We start from the raw sequence: 16,405 nt of genomic DNA, 5'->3' as shown, positions 1-16,405 counted from the left end.
CCGGAGTACCCGGAGAAAACCCACGCATGCACGGGGAGAACATGCAAACTCCACACAGAGATGGCCGAGGGTGGAATTGAACGCAGGTCTACTAGCTGTGAGGCCTGTGTGCTAACCACTTGGCAGCCTATTAAGATTTATTCCTGTAAAAATTAGATTTTTTTTCTTGTTAGATAAAATATTACAGTCATTACTATACATATTAATCGGGCTATGCTGGAGCTTATCCCAGCTGTCTTCAGGCGAGAGGCGGTGTACACCCTGGACTTGTCGCCAGCCAATCACAGGGCACATATAGATGATACGTTTATTAACGTTTCCCTTCAGTGAGTGACCACAAGGCATTAATTATTGTAACATGACTGACACCTAGTGGCCAGTGTAGGTATGTATCATCACACTGTGCCTTCAGAATGCCTTACATTTACTTATTTGTAGCCATTTTTATGCTTGAAAATGCTTCAAATACCAAAGTTCCTTCAAATTTGCTTGAATATTGATATTTTTGAAAGTAATGATATGCCGTATTCAATTAATTAATACATTTTTGAAAAGCGAGGGATGACCGCACACAAAAAAAAAGACCCTGCTTTTCCATAGGCAACATTTCTAACAAATTGCTAAAAAGGTCACATGTGGATTTGTACTCATCACAGTGTCACCCGGACGCCATGGCCGTCATGACGCTAATGAATGCAAGGCCGCCGAACCGGATATTCCGCAGCCTTTACTAGCGGCACGTGTCAATTCACATTCAATCACAGTGGAATAACGTTTCCACGAGCGTGTGGGAAGTTGGTCATGACCCACTTTTCGGCAAACCTGTTAATGCCAGGTACAAGAGCCAAACGGTAGAAAGACACACAGGGACGGTGATGTGGCCTACAAACTCAAATGTGGGTCATACAAACCGATATGTCATTTTCTTTTATGTGTGCTTTGCTCCGATTAGTGGCATTCAGTGGCGCTGCCCCGTTACGTGTTTCACTACTGCGGCGGTGGTCGTGTGGAGGTGGAGGGTGTAGAGGGTGTGAATGCTGCAAGCGGGCGGGCATCAGATGGATCTATTCTTTTTGTCAGAATATAGGTCGACACGCTTTGAAGGTCAAGTCATCAAGACCTGGATTGAATAATCTGCATTATTAAAGGGGACCTATTATGTTTTTTTTCACTTTTCTGACCTATAAATGTAACTAGAATACAGTATTCTCGTGTTAAATGATCCCAAAGTATCAGATAATGAGGTTTAATGCGCATTTGGAAGTAAGCCCTGAAAGACGTTTGGGATAACTGGCTCTCTGTGATGTCACAGAATGCCTGGTTTCCTTATACACTCTTAAAAATGCTGGGTTATTTTTTTGACCCAATCGCTGGGTTGAGCCTGTTGGGTCATTTAATTGGGTTATTTTTATTGAGTTGGGTATTCTGAGAACCCAATTCGCTGGGTTATCTCAGTTGGGTGCTGAGTTATTTGCTGCTGGGTTGTGATTTCCATTATATTGTGCTGGGTTATTTTGGACAACCCAGAGCGTTGGGTAGAATTTTGGACATGCGCAATAAAGCCCCGCCCACAAACTTACTTCGTTCGGACCCCACATTTCATCTGAGGAGACCAATTTCAGCACGGAGCAAGGTTTGTTACATTCCCACTATTGTTTTACCGTATAAATGACTTTATATTATTATATAACGCTTCATAAACGTGTTAAAATGTAAGTTCGTGAAGCACTGTTGAGTACTAGCTTGAGGAATCGATCGGTAACCTTAGCAAACTTCCATTCCCTCCAAAAGTGGCAAGCGAACACATTCGCTGGCGAGCTGTGTAGGAACCAAACTATGTTGTTGAAATTACAAGAGACATGTGTGATAGTTATGAGGACAACGTCAGTTATCTCGTCAATTTGCCATTTTATGTGATATCAAGTTAAAGAATCTCGTGAATTAATACGAGCGTGCTGATGAACCGGTGTTTTTTTAAGCTAGACTGCTGCATGCTAGCGGGCTTCCGTTAGCCACCGATAGTCCACTGTATACTAATCAGTTTGGGCGCGAATTCGACGACAGTTTTGTAAGTTGCATATAAATGTTTGGACTACTGAATCTTATTTCATTTCATGGTATGTTTGTTCTTATGGACCCTCTTTGTGATGTTTCAGTTCGCTGAAAAGTATCTATGGATGAGTTTGTCAGTTCCAAATTGACTGAGTGGCAGCTACCGGGGCAGATTGAAAGGTAAGTCATCTTCATGCCTTCATTTTATGGGTATTGTTTTACAGTAGCTACTGTGCCTGCTATATGTTATAGACATAAGAAATGGCGGTGGGTCAGTCACTGTTGCTTGTACCAATACCCACATTTTTAACAGGGTGAGCCATCTTGTGATTCCAATATATATTGCTGTTATATCAGCCTGCGAGTCAAAGTTTGCTCACCACTGCTCGAGACAATGATGACAAACCCTCTATGGTACACATTATGATCCCAATTGGTAAAAAAAAATGTTTGGGGTGTGTTTTTGTGTTTTAATATAGACCAAGTAAACATAATCGAGACATTTTCTCAATATTATTTTAGGGTTGATTGCAATACGACAACACTGCACAGTAGTGGAACATATTGAAAACAGTTTTATCTAAAATTGTAATATATTATAATATTTAAAACTCATGTTCTCAACAATCTGGTAATGACACCCATAATTGTCCTACAGATGCCAGGGGAGAAGTTGCCCATGACGCTGCTGCCCATCCTGCTCCCTCCGCCTGTGTTTAAAAAGGGCAGGAAATTGGCCCGGGCGAGTATTCAGGAGGTGAAGAGAGCCTTCATCGATGTTAAGCTGGTAAGTAATTTACCTTTCAACAGAAATTAAAATGTAAATGAATTGTGACATGACTCCAGTTGTTCTTTTACACAGTTTTAAAGCAGGACTCTTTTTATGAGGAGCGACTTGAAAAGATTGTATTTCGTGGAATGTGTGACAGCGTAACATTTGGCTGTTTCTCATTTCATGAAGCACTATTCTTACAAGTTGTAACTTGGTGTAAGTTGTTACTCCATAGTGATGTGTGACGTATAAACCACAGACCAAACATAAGACTGGCCAAACCCCCTGAATAAATTGTTGAACACGCCATTGACTTTACAGGTGTCACACTTCTCCCCGTAGAATATATATTGAAATAGCTTCAGTAGAGAGCTGATGACAATTGCTCTGCACTGCTAGAAATACTTACAAAATACTTACCTTTTTTTCTTTTCTCATCATAGGTCGGAGCTAACATGGTGGAATACTTGCAGCAGGCACAATCGCCTACCCATTTGTGCTGCTGCTCACAGAGCCTCTTGTTCTATGTATATATCACTCTCTCATAGCTGTCCCCCTCACCCGTTCTTAAAATGTAATTTTTTTGGACATAATTTGTTCATATGTGAAGGAAATGTTGTGAGTTGTTATATTTGTATGTTCTGGAAATGTAATATAAATATATTATATATAATAAATAAATATTTTATTGTTACATTGGTGTCATTGTAATATATTATTAATAATATTAGCATACAATAAAAATAAATAAATTATATATATATATATATATATATATATATATATGGTATATTGGCAACCCAACTTGTTGGGTTGAAATAACCCAGCCGTGTAGTAAATATGAACCCAGCGTTGGGTCATATGAACAACCCAATGTACAACCCAATTGTTGGGTTAAGAGAACCAACCCAACTTGTTGGGTTAAAATAACCCAACGCGAGGTTGGTCCTATATTTAACCAGCGTTGGGTTGGGAAACAACCCAGATTGGGTTGTTTTTAACCCAGCATTTTTAAGAGTGTATGGATTTTTTTTTTTTACACACTGGTAGTCCCGAAAAAAAATGTGTTACAACCACATTAGATGTTACCGATGTTGTAAAACCCTAATGCTAAAATGCTAACGCTACTTAGCATTGAAAGGCGTCTTGACGTAACCTCTTTTCTTGAGAAACTTCGGAATGTCCAGTCTCTACTTCCGGATCGGGGTGGCACGGCGGTCGAGTGGTTAGCGCGCAGACCTCACAGCTAGGAGACCAGCGTTCAATCCCACCCTCGGCCATCTCTGTGTGGAGTTTGCATGTTCTCCTTGTGCATGCGTGGGTTTTCTCCGGGTACTCCGGTTTCCTCCCACATTCCAAAAACATGCTAGGTTAATTGGCGACTCCAAATTGTCCATAGGTATGAATGTGAGTGTGAATGGTTGTTTGTCTATATGTGCCCTGTGATTGGCTGGCCACCAGTCCAGGGTGTACCCCGCCTCTCGCCCGAAGACAGCTGGGATAGGCTTTAGTTTAGTTAGTTTTTCATATAAAAGTCATCAGTTTTGTTAAAATAAAATAAAATAAAATAAAATAAAATAAAATAAAATAAAATAAAATAAAATAAAATAAAATAAAATAAAATAAAATAAAATAAAATAAAATAAAATAAAATAAAATAAAATAAAACTCGGCGGGCGAGTTGTTAGTGCGCAGACCTCACAGCTAGGAGACCAGGGTTCAATTCCTGGCCACCAGTCCAGGGTGTACGCCGCCTCTCGCCCGCAGACAGCTGGGATAGGCTCCAGCACCCACCGCGACCCTGGTGAGGATAAGCGGTAGAAAATGAATGAATGAATGAATGAATAATATTTATGCCACTAGAATGAATCTAAAATGTAAAATTCTTCAACAATTACTGCATATTTTTATTTTGTTTTTTAGTTTTCTTTTTTTTAATGCAATTGTAATTTTTTGGCACAATCAGCCTCTCCTCAGATAACACAAAACTTCCACCATTTAAGCTAAAAAGCTATAATTCTGCCTTAACGTTAGCTTAGCACGTTTTAAAAATGATTTTCTTGATTTTTCTCAAGCTGATGCACCTCCCTTACCATCTTTACACTATATGTGTAAGCCAGTGAGTGCATGGTACACTACCACTATTAGCTGAATCCTGTGTCTTAAATATGTGCGCACAGTGTGATTACTTAGGTGAACCTATTCATAATGTCCATGAACCAGGGATAAGAGAGGATATTACATGGAATATGGGTCTATAAAAGGGAGGAGGACAAAAGAATAAACAAAAAAAGAAAAGATTCAAGAAGAGAAAAATACAGGTCAGAGGCAGCTATAATAACCTGCGTAACCTGAAAACTGTGAAGCTACCCTTCGGCCGTTGAAAAGAACCCTCAGGGTTAAAATTAGCCATAACTACTTCAGGCCACTATGACGGTAACTCAACCATCCATTTACAGCTCAGCCTTCTTCTTAGCACAAAAGCATTTTGCGGGATTTGTCCCAAAAAAGGGATGCATGGTCAAGAGTAGAAATAAAAAGAACCAGGTCAGCATTACTTCACCCACCTGTTAAATATGTACTGGATCATCTTCCTTCCTTTCAACAGCCATGCACGTAAGCCCTGATGATGAAGATGGGAAATATCTACAGCAGTCATTCTCAACTGGTGGGTCGGGACCCAAAAGTGGGCCACCAGTGATCCATTCCAGGTGGGTTGCAGACAGCTAGCAAAAAAATAAAAATAAAAACTTTTAAAACATGTAAAAAACATTTCCACAATATAGGAAAAATTCATTATTTTCAGCAATTTTGCAGCAATTCCAGTCAGCCTCTAATCATTTTTTCTAAACTTCTTCCAAACCACAAACTTACCACTTCCACATGGAATGGGAGGAGAACCTTTTATCACTCTTATCATGTGGTGCATGCTATCGCGTGGCTGGCTTCATGCACTTCAAGTTGATGTCTTATGTTTTGTGTCATTACTGCCGCCTAGTGACCAGAATACTACATATCACTTTTGTTTTGACTAATAATAATAATAATAGTGAGCAGTGTCTACCACCAAAAAGTCATCATTTATTCATTAATTTCTGAAACTGAAAAAAACTGTACAACCAAAGTTGGCTTTGTTGTTGTTTATTATTATTTTAGAAATAAAATGGAGCAAAAGTTATAGTTATATTCGTTATTGGTATATATTCAATGCACAGTTATGGTTCTGTTGAATGCAATTTTTATATTTAATTATAATGTATGCATTATTTAAATCAGGGGTCGGGAACCTTTTTGGCGAAGAGAGCCATGAAGGCCAGATATTTTAAAATGTGTATCTGTGAGAGCCATATACATTTTTTTAAACATTGAATGCAATAAAATGTGTGCATTTTTATGTAAGACCAACAGTTTTAGATATAATGGGCTCTAATTGTGTAGACCAGGCACACTACCCCACGCCAATGGGGTGTGGCCAGCACACTTTCGTGAGCAGCGCAGTGTCCAACAATAAATCAAATACTTGTTGCCATTGTTACAACTTCTGCTGCTGCATAATTTTGCACCATACTCAGTATATTTCATTCTTTTGGCCATCTTTGCCAGAAGGCTTGGTTCTGCAGCTTTAGCTAGGTGACTAAAGGAGAAAAGTTTATATTTACATGTTGACATCTCAATGACCGAGGTAGACTACCGTATTACCCAGTAATAATCAAGTTTTGGTGTTTGACCTGGAAAATATCAGGAAAGATGGATATGGTCGGCCGTATTGCAGTAGAAAATAGATGGACGAATTAAAATGCATAAGAAAGTTGTTGATTTTGAATATTATTTTTAACAGTCATTTCTGTGATGTTTACTTTAAAATGTTAGCAAAAATAAATTTTTATTGTGGTAAGAAATGCTTGAGAGCCAGATACAGTCATCAAAAGAGCCCTACCTGGCTCCCGAGCCATAGGTTCCCTACCTCTGATTTAAATGAATGTTGTTATGTTCTTCCTTATTTCCTTTAATAAAACCACATTAACTCTGATGTACTGTATGCTATTGTTGACTAAGTTTAATTCTAAATAAAAATAATAACACAGGCAGAATTGTTTAGTTAAATTATTAAATTAAAAGTATCTATGTATGTCGTACTTGTTTACATCATCTAATTATTTTTCATGTACAGTACATTTTTATTTGTCAAAATACACAAAATACACAAAAGTAAAAAAAAAAATACCCAGTAAACATGAAGTGAAATCAAAAACGAGTATTTTGTATCATTTTTGGTTTTGTTGACGTTTAGCGTGTAGTTCCGGTGACGTCATCCATCTGCGCCGGGAATACGGAAGCATGATGGCGGTGGCTCACCCGAAGCAGGAGAAAGAAAGCGAAGATTGCTCTCTTCTGCCTTTAGTTCACGATATAATAAAATGGTAAGCCTGTGAAATGTTCATTTTTGTATATTGCTGCATCATAACATATTTTACACGTTCCAAATCATTACAATTGTCTCATTGTTGACGTTTAGCTTTAGCTAACGATAGCTAGCAGGTTAGCAAACTACGAAATATACGAAGTGTCGATTATAATCTGCTCTTGCTTTTCAAGCATGGATAAGGAGAGCCCGGATGTGCACCAGGAGTTGAATAAACTGAAGGCAAAGATCCAAGAGGCCCGGGAGCAGATCTCTGCCATGCCGGGCATAGAGAGCAGTCCCGGGGAACAGCAGCAACAGTTGACTACGCTGACGGAGCAGGTCCGCACCAAGAACCAACTGTTGCAGAAATATAAGAGTCTCTGTATGTTTGACGTACCCAAAGCATCTTGAAGACTGGATTAAACCGGACGGGACTCAAACCTATACAAGACTCTGCAGGGTCAGATGGAGCACAAGAAGAGGACGCCATTAAAGAACTGACTGTGGACGGAACTCAACTGTTTTCCAAGGCGATTGTCATGTGTATATTTATATTTCCATATGCATGTTTTTCAGCATTTCGCTTAGATTTTTCACATTTTTTTGTATTAAAGCTATAAATATCTTATTTGTTTATGTCCTGGACATCTTTTCATTGAAGTTTTTGTGTGTTTCTTTAGATTTCTTATTGAATTACTATGGTAATTATGAATTAATTCCCATGTTTTTACTTTATTGTAACGTATTCCCTAACAAAATGTTTAAAAAAATTACAACTTTATTTGTTTTGTTTCTCAAAACATTGCATTTTTTTGGTATTATTTTTCCTGATACAATTACACTATTTTCATAACTGCTTTTTAAAATTTTAATTATTTCTGCTTTTTAATTGAAGTTTTTGGGTGTTTCTTTAGATTTCTTATTACTATGGTAATTGTGAATTAATTCCCATATTTTGACTTTATTGTAACGTATTCCAAAACAAAATGTTCAAAAAATTACAACTTTATTTGTTTTGTTTCTCAAAACATTATTTTTCCTGATACAATTACACTATTTTCATTACTGATTTTTTTTTTTTAATTTTAATTATTGCTGCTTAAATTTTTTTTTGTTTAGTTAATTATGTTTTAACAATGCGCCCCACACTTCGGACACCCCTGCTTACTGAATAGCCAGCATGGAGGCGATGTCAAAAAATAAGATGGAGACAAATATTATGAAAGTAACAAGTTTTTATTCAATGCAAAAGTTGAGAAACATAATAAATACACATTCATATTTGTTCATAAACATTCAAGTCTGTTGGCAAATGTAAACAAAGTCAGTAGAGGCAGATTTGACAGCACATCATCCCAGTGCCTGCTGGTCCATTTTGTCGTGTTTTTTTTTTGAGGGGGGGGGGTCAGCATATGATGCAGCCTTTCTCTTTAGCCTGCCCCCCTCCCACGGCCTTCTCCTTGATGTACATCAAGTCACTGTGGACGCTCGGCCGGCGCGCGAACGGCGCCACGATGCCGTACGCGTCCTTGCACTTCTTCGCTCGGAACGACTTCCGGTGCAGGAGCTCGCAGGACTGCAGCGACACCTTGCAGTGCCGGTTGGGACTCATCTCGTCTGGGAGTTTCGCCATAGCGAAGAGAGTTTGGAACATCTGGTCCACGTTGGTGTTCTTCTTGGCTGAGATTTCCACGTAGGCGCAACGGCAACCGTGCTCGTCCCCGCCGCGCACTAGCTGCTCGATTTCCTCCTCCCGCACCTCCCTCTGGAAGTCCCGGTCGCACTTGTTGCCGCAGATGACCAGCGGCACCTCAGCGTTCTCCTTGGTCTTGTTCCTCAAGCAGGACTTGGTTTCGTAGATTTGCCGTTTGAGGCGCTGCACCTCCTGGAAGGAGTCTCTGTTGTCCAGACTGAACACCAAAATAAACACATCTCCTGCAAAAAAAATAACGCACAATCAGCACCAAAATGGAAAAACGCGCAAAAGTCTGCACTTTCTTGTGGACGCAAAACGCACCTGTGAGAATGGAGAGCCTCCTCATGGCGGGGAAAGGGTGGTTTCCAGACGTGTCCAAAATGTCCAGTTGATAGACGTTGCCTCTGATGCTGTAGAACTTCCTGTGAAAGTCCTCGATGGTGGGCGTGTACTGCTCCTCCACGCGCTCGTTAAGAAACCGCGAAATAATGGCCGTCTTGCCAACTTTGGTGGAACCGAGAATCACCATCCTGTAACAGTTCTTAGCCGGGATGTTGAACTCGTTCTCGGAGGGTGTCATCTTCTTGATCATGGTTGCGTACACCTCCTCGAATGTTGGGAATTTCAAAATAAAATCCCTTTCTGTTTGCGTATATGTGAAGCAAGAGGGAATTTCAAAATAAAATCCCTTCTGTTTGCGTATATGTGGAAGCAAGAGTCTCACTGACGATACAAGTGGCCCGCGGTGGGTATTTATAAGCGAGGATGGCCACGCCCCCCTGTGTGCGTCACACGTCACGCTGCCCCCCCACACCCCACCCCCCTCCAACAAGACGGTTGGAACAGACCCCGACCGATGTTGTTACTATGCCTGTTTGTGTGTGCGTCACATGTCTCCGCCAAAAAAAAAAAAAAAAACAGACTTAATGGACTTCAAAATGACAACCATTTTGGGATGATGCAAGTCACGTGACTCCATCAAGGTGCCCATTTTTTCTTTCTAAAATGGCTCACACGTTATTATACTTTGCTGCTTGTTTTCTTCTTTCATCATGCCTCAAATAAATAAATAACCTTGACCACAGCCATTACCGCACACAGGACAGAAGGGGGCGCAAATCATCATGGCGGCATTAATGTCAAACAAAAGTACTAAAAGTACTACTGATGTACCCTTCAGTTCAATTTGGGAACACAGAGGGCCCACATAGTGACAAAGGAAAGGAAGCAACTTTGATATTTTATAAAAGCACATATGGATATGCTTAAGTGTTACATAAGTACAGTATCGCAAGAAATCAAACATTTTGGACTAATTGCTAAAAGCATTAAAGTGAAATAATGTGGAAAAAACACGCATGAGTCATGACTAACCATGAGTGTCATTATCGTTAATCATTTGAAAAAACATCTCGATGTTACAGAAGGCTCGTGGCCATGTTGCTCCTGATGTTAAAGATGGCTTGTAAACGTGTTGCTAAACAACCCTTATATCCTCCATCCCCAAAAATGGTCCAAAAGAGTGATCTTAGAGAGTGCCGTTTGACACCCCTGCACAACCGGAAGCTCCATTGTTCCGGTGATGGAGCATGATGGTGCCGCCTCCGCTGGGGCCATATGGAGAACATATCAGGCATGTCGATACGAATGCTTTCTCTGTGACGTTCAATATTTCTTTATATGGAATAAAAGCCAGAAAAAGCCAAAGAAGAAGCAAAATCCTTTGAAGATTGAGTTCCTGTGGTAGACTCTGGGTCATTGGATGAAAAAGAATGTCAAAGAACTCCAAATTGGCGACTCCAAATTGTCCATAGGTATGAATGTGAGTGTGAATGGTTGTTTGTCTATATGTGCCCTGTGATTGGCTGGCCACCAGTCCAGGGTGTACCCCGCCTCTCGCCCCAAGACAGCTGGGATAGGCTTTAGTTTAGCTAGTTTTTCATATAAAAGTCATTGGTTTTGTAATAAAATAAAATAAAATAAAATAAAATAAAATAAAATAAAATAAAATAAAATAAAATAAAATAAAATAAAATAAAATAAAATAAAATAAAATAAAATAAAATAAAATAAAATAAAATAAAATAAAATAAAATAAAATTAAATTAAATTAAATTAAAAAAAATAAAATACATAATGCATAAACTAAACTAAACTAAACTAAACTAAATTAAATTAAATTAAATTAAATTAAATTAAATTAAATTAAATTAAATTAAATTAAATTAAATTAAATTAAATTAAATTAAATTAAATCAAACCTCTGTGTGGACTTTGCATGTTCTCCCCATGCATGCGTTGGTTTTCTCCGGGTTCTCCGATTTCCTCCCACATTCCAAAAACATGCTAGGTTAATTGGTGACTCCAAATTGTCCATAGGTATGAATGTGAGTGTGAATGGTTGTTTGTCTATATGTGCCCTGTGATTGGCTGGCCACCAGTCCAGGGTGTGCCCCGCCTCTCGCCCGAAGACAGCTGGGATAAGCTCCAGCAACCCCGCGACCCTTGTGAGGATAATCGGTAAAAATGAATGAATGAATGAAAATGGCTACAATTTGGCTACATTTACGGTGCTATTGATGACTGCCATCAGGTGGAAAAGCAGGCTTCCCTCTGTGTCAGGTGTCGACTCAATATGCAATTAAAGCTGGCCCGACGTCACCAAGGTATGTGTGCCATCCCCTCCAAACGCTATCGACTCTTTCCCCGGCGTTTGTGACTCAAATGGCGTTCATCCACTTTGGTGCCTTGCTACTTATCACCTTTAACTTCTAATCCCAGCAGTGAGTCAGTGCCCGAAAAAGGAAGACGATGTGTGAGAAAGTCGTATGAGAGATCCACGTGTTACATGTGCTGCAGGTGGGACTATTTTTGTAAACATTAGCTATAGCCCAGGGCACGCCAATGACGTCCAACAATAAACAGCCTTTCACCTCATTTCAACCGCAGGCGTCTTTCGGGATTTTACAACAAAACAAGAAGCGTATTTCATCACGATTAGAAACTCTGCAAAAACAGTCCATCCATCCATCTATCCATCATTTACTATGCCGCTTATTCTCATGCATAAATAGTGCTGCATGGTATCCAAATGCTATATGGTATGACTTACAGTATATGGTTACATTTGCACAATTCAACATGTCTGAAAAGGAGTAGGAAGAAGCACAGCTCATTTCATCATAGTCTCATTGGAGTCCTTGACATGACTCACTGACTTGGTTTAAATACGTGACAAGACGTCCTCATGAAATAACGACTTTTTTCCTCCTAAATGATGAAAATTTTCATTTTTGCTTGTGATTTTTGTAATATTTTGACTTTCTTTTGAAATAATTTTCTTGAATTTCCTTTCTGTAATATTATGACTTTATTTATTATAATGTTTTCCCGAAAAAAGGACAACTTTATTTAGTTTTGTGTGTTTTTCATAATATTATGACTTAAAAAAAAAGAGTTATTATTATGCTGCTGTTATTATGCAATTTTTTTCTTGTCCGTTTTTTGCTTGTAAGTTTACAACCCAATTTCCAAAAATATTATTGATTATTTAGTTAGTTTTTCATAATATTAAAACTACAAAAAAGTACATTTTATGCTACTATTTCCCTCATAATAGTATGTTTTTTTGTAAAATTAGGACTTTTTCTGATAAAATTATGATGTTTTCATCTTTTTTATTTTAAATTTTTCATTTATTAATTCATTGTTTTTCTCTTAATATATTACGATTTTATTCTAGTAAAATTACTGCTAATTTTTAAATAATTGTTATTTTTTCAAATAGTTTTCTTGTTGCGGGCCAATAAAAAAAACAGCGCTTTGCACACCCCTGCCCTAAATACTCCTTGTTGAAGCAAGTGCTACATTGTAGTTCCAGGCTATGGTGGATTTGTTAGCAAGCGGCCGTGTTTTTGTAGCGGTTGTGAGGGAATAGAACATGGAGGGTCTGTCGCCGGCACACGCTGATGAATGACTTCTCAGAGTTGAGGTGTCGGGCACGTGACGTGGGACATGATTAAAGTAGCGTGATGCAAATGGATCGGCCTTTTCCCTGCACGTGCTTGTCCAATTAGGACTTTATTATTTACTCCCCAGTCTACACTAATTTTTTTTTCCTTCAACTGGTTTTCCTGGTGTCAACAGGGGGCGCTCTTCCATCCCCTGCGGTTTGATCAGGTACTTCTGGAGGCGGAATGCAGCGGGGACGATTGACGTAAAAGCAAGATGTCTGACCTCAACAAACTACACCACAGAGCTGATATACATATTGTGATACTTATCTTCTTTTGAGTGTATTTATTAAAAATCTCAAGAACGTTCCCGTGCCAACAGGGCCCAAATTCCATTCACACAACAACCATTCACACTCACATTCATACCTATGGACAATTTGGAGTCGCTAATTAACCTAGCATGTTTTTGGAATGTGGGAGGAAACCGGAGTACCCGGAGAAAACCCACGCATGCACGGGGAGAACATGCAAACTCCACACAGAGATGGCCAAGGGTGGAATTGAACTCGGGTCTCGTAGCTGTGAGGTCTGCGCGCTAACCACTTGTCCGCTGTGCAGCCTTATTTTATTTTATTTTATTTTATTTTATTTTATTTTATTTTATTTTAATTTAATTTAATTTAATTTAATTTAATTTAATTTAATTTAATTTAATTTAATTTAATTTAATTTAATTTAATTTAATTTAATTTAATTTAATTTAATTTAATTTAATTTAATTTCTACCGCTTTTCCTCACAAGGGTCGCAGGGGCTGCTGGAGCCTATCCCAGCTGTCTTGGGGCTGGACTGGACTGCTCGCCAGCCAATCACAGGGCACATATAGACAAACAACCATTCACACTCACATTCATACCTATGGACAATTTGGAGTCGCCAATTAACCTAGCATGTTTTCGGAATGTGGGAGAAATCCCACGCATGCACGGGGAGAACATGCAAACTCCACACAGAGATAGCCGAGGGTGGAATTGAACTCAGGTCTCCTAGCTGTGAGGTCTGCACGCTAACCACTCGACCGCCGTGCCGTGCCGCCCCAAACAAAACAACAACAACAAAAAATAAATCAACAGATATTAGAAACCTAGGAACACACTACTACTACTAGCTCCTAACATATGACGTAGTTCCCATTTTTGGTGGGAAATCAACCACTAAGGAATGAAAGACGGCGTGCAAACCTGGCAACATGGCAACAGGTTAAGGGGGCAGCAAACGCCTGCCTGCAAGCAAATGAAGGTCATGCTGGCGTTTCATCTGTTGCTTGGATACTGACACCGCTTCCATAGGGGAGCCGCAGCCCAGAGCGCTGATCCCAACACTTGGGGGTGTTTATTCAATCCAATCCAATCCACTTTATTTATTTAGCACATTTTATAAACAGAGTTTCCAAAGTGCTGCACAGACTAGTCAAATTAAAAAGTAATAATCCAAAACTAAAAGATTCATTCATTTTCTACCGCTTTTTCGCGGGGCTGCTGGAGCCTATCCCAGCTGTCTTTGGGCGAGAGGCGGGGTACACCCTGGACTGGTGGCCAGCCAATCACAGGGCACATATAAACAAACAACCATTCACACTCACATTCATACCTATGGACAATTTGGAGTCGCTAATTAACCTAGCATGTTTTTGGAATGTGGGAGGAAACCGGAGTACCCGGAGAAAACCCACGCATGCACGGGTTGGGAACATGCAAACTCCACACAGAGGGTGGAATTGAACTCGGGTCTCCTAGCTGTGAGGTCTGTGCGCTAACCACTCGACCGGATTCAATATTAGGGTCGTGCTGGAGCCTATCCCGTGCTGGAGCCTCTTCAGGCGAGAGGTGTGGTACACCCTGGACTGGTGGCCAGCCAATCACAGGGCACATATAAACAAACAACCATTCACACTCACATTCATACCTATGGACAATTTGGAGTCGCTAATTAACCTAGCATGTTTTTGGAATGTGGGAGGAAACCGGAGTACCCGGAGAAAACCCACGCATGCACGGGGAGAACATGCAAACTCCACACAGAGGGTGGAATTGAACTCGGGTCTCCTAGCTGTGGGGTCTGTGCGCTAACCACTCAACCGGATTCAATATTAGGGTCGTGCTGGAGCCTATCCCAGCTGTCTTCAGACGAGAAGTGTGGTACACCCTGGACTGGTCGCCAGCCAATCACAGGGCACATATAGACAAACAACCATTCACACTCACATTCATACCTATGGACAATTTGGAGTCGCTAATTAACCTAGCATGTTTTTGGAATGTGGGAGGAAACCGGAGTACCCGGAGAAAACCCACGCATGCACGGGGAGAACATGCAAACTCCACACAGAGGGTGGAATTGAACTCGGGTCTCCTAGCTGTGGGGTCTGTGCGCTAACCACTCAACCGGATTCAATATTAGGGTCGTGCTGGAGCCTATCCCAGCTGTCTTCAGGCGAGAAGTGTGGTACACCCTGGACTGGTCGCCAGCCAATCACAGGGCACATATAGACAAACAACCATTCACACTCACATTCATACCTATGGACAATTTGGAGTCGCTAATTAACCTAGCATGTTTTTGGAATGTGGGAGGAAACCGGAGTACCCGGAGAAAACCCACGCATGCACGGGGGGGAACATGCAAACTCCACACAGAGGGTGGAATTGAACTCGGGTCTCCTAGCTGTGAGGTCTGTGCGCTAACCACTCGACCGGATTCAATATTAGGGTCGTGCTGGAGCCTATCCCGTGCTGGAGCCTCTTCAGGCGAGAGGTGTGGTACACCCTGGACTGGTGGCCAGCCAATCACAGGGCACATATAGACAAACAACCATTCACACTCACATTCATACCTATGGACAATTTGGAGTCGCTAATTAACCTAGCATGTTTTTGGAATGTGGGAGGAAATCGGAGTACCCGGAGAAAACCCACACATGCACGGGGGGGGCATGCAAACTCCACACAGAGGGTGGAATTGAACTCGGGTCTCCAAGCTGTGAGGTCTGTGCGCTAACCACTCGCCCGGATTCAATATTAGGGTCGTGCTGGAGCCTATCCCCTGCTGGAGCCTCTTCAGGCGAGAGGTGTGGTACACCCTGGACTGGTGGCCAGCCAATCACAGTGCACATATAGACAAACAACCATTCACACTCACATTCATACCTATGGACAATTTGGAGTCAAATGTTTTTGGAATGTGGGAGGAAACCGGAGTACCCGGAGAAAACCCACACATGCACGGGGAGAACATGCAAACTCCACACAGAGATGCCCGAGGGTGGAATTGAACCCTGGTCTCCTAGCTGTGAGGTCTGCGCGCTAACCACTAGACCACCGTGCCGCCTCATTTAAGAAATAAAATAGTAAAATAGATATTAAAATATTAAAAACAAGAAACAAAGCAATAAAAGTTTGGGGCCAACCACAGAAAAGGCTCGGTCCCCCCTGGTCCTAAGTCTTGTCTTAGGCACCACAAGTTGGC

At 40.6% G+C, this 16,405-nt stretch overlaps 2 protein-coding genes across 2 annotated transcripts; one reads left to right on the top strand and one right to left on the bottom strand.

Moving 5' to 3' along the window:
- The first annotated feature begins 7,116 nt into the window (after positions 1 to 7,116).
- med9 (mediator complex subunit 9) lies at positions 7,117 to 8,146 on the top strand. Its single transcript, XM_058049837.2, has 2 exons — positions 7,117 to 7,245; positions 7,421 to 8,146. The coding sequence occupies exons 1-2, from the start codon at positions 7,163 to 7,165 to the stop codon at positions 7,638 to 7,640; spliced, it is 303 nt and encodes a 100-aa protein (XP_057905820.2). The 5' UTR covers positions 7,117 to 7,162; the 3' UTR covers positions 7,641 to 8,146.
- A 336-nt stretch (positions 8,147 to 8,482) lies between these two features.
- LOC131103323 (dexamethasone-induced Ras-related protein 1-like) lies at positions 8,483 to 9,639 on the bottom strand. The gene is made up of 2 exons (XM_058049482.2): positions 9,247 to 9,639; positions 8,483 to 9,164 (listed from the first exon to the last, which is right to left on the bottom strand). Exons 1-2 carry the CDS (start codon positions 9,515 to 9,517, stop codon positions 8,635 to 8,637), a joined length of 801 nt encoding a protein of 266 aa, XP_057905465.1. The 5' UTR covers positions 9,518 to 9,639; the 3' UTR covers positions 8,483 to 8,634.
- Between the last annotated feature and the right edge of the window lie 6,766 nt (positions 9,640 to 16,405).

This window comes from Doryrhamphus excisus, linkage group LG16, assembly GCF_037039965.1.
Source record: "Doryrhamphus excisus strain RoL-2023G ecotype Guam linkage group LG16, RoL_Dexc_Guam_v1.1, whole genome shotgun sequence".
NCBI lineage: Eukaryota > Metazoa > Chordata > Actinopteri > Syngnathiformes > Syngnathidae > Doryrhamphus > Doryrhamphus excisus.
Note: the sequence above shows the minus strand (reverse complement) of the source record. Positions and strands in the feature narration are given on the sequence as shown.

Excerpts from the sequence above, each read along its gene's own strand:
- LOC131103323 (XM_058049482.2), bottom strand. The coding sequence starts at position 9,517 with ATGATCAAGAAGATGACACCCTCCGAGAACGAGTTCAACATCCCGGCT. Across the intron at positions 9,165-9,246 it reads GAGGCTCTCCATTCTCACAG|GAGATGTGTTTATTTTGGTG; the intron begins GTGCGTTTTGCG and ends TTTTTTTTGCAG.
- med9 (XM_058049837.2), top strand. The coding sequence starts at position 7,163 with ATGATGGCGGTGGCTCACCCGAAGCAGGAGAAAGAAAGCGAAGATTGC. Across the intron at positions 7,246-7,420 it reads GTTCACGATATAATAAAATG|CATGGATAAGGAGAGCCCGG; the intron begins GTAAGCCTGTGA and ends TTGCTTTTCAAG.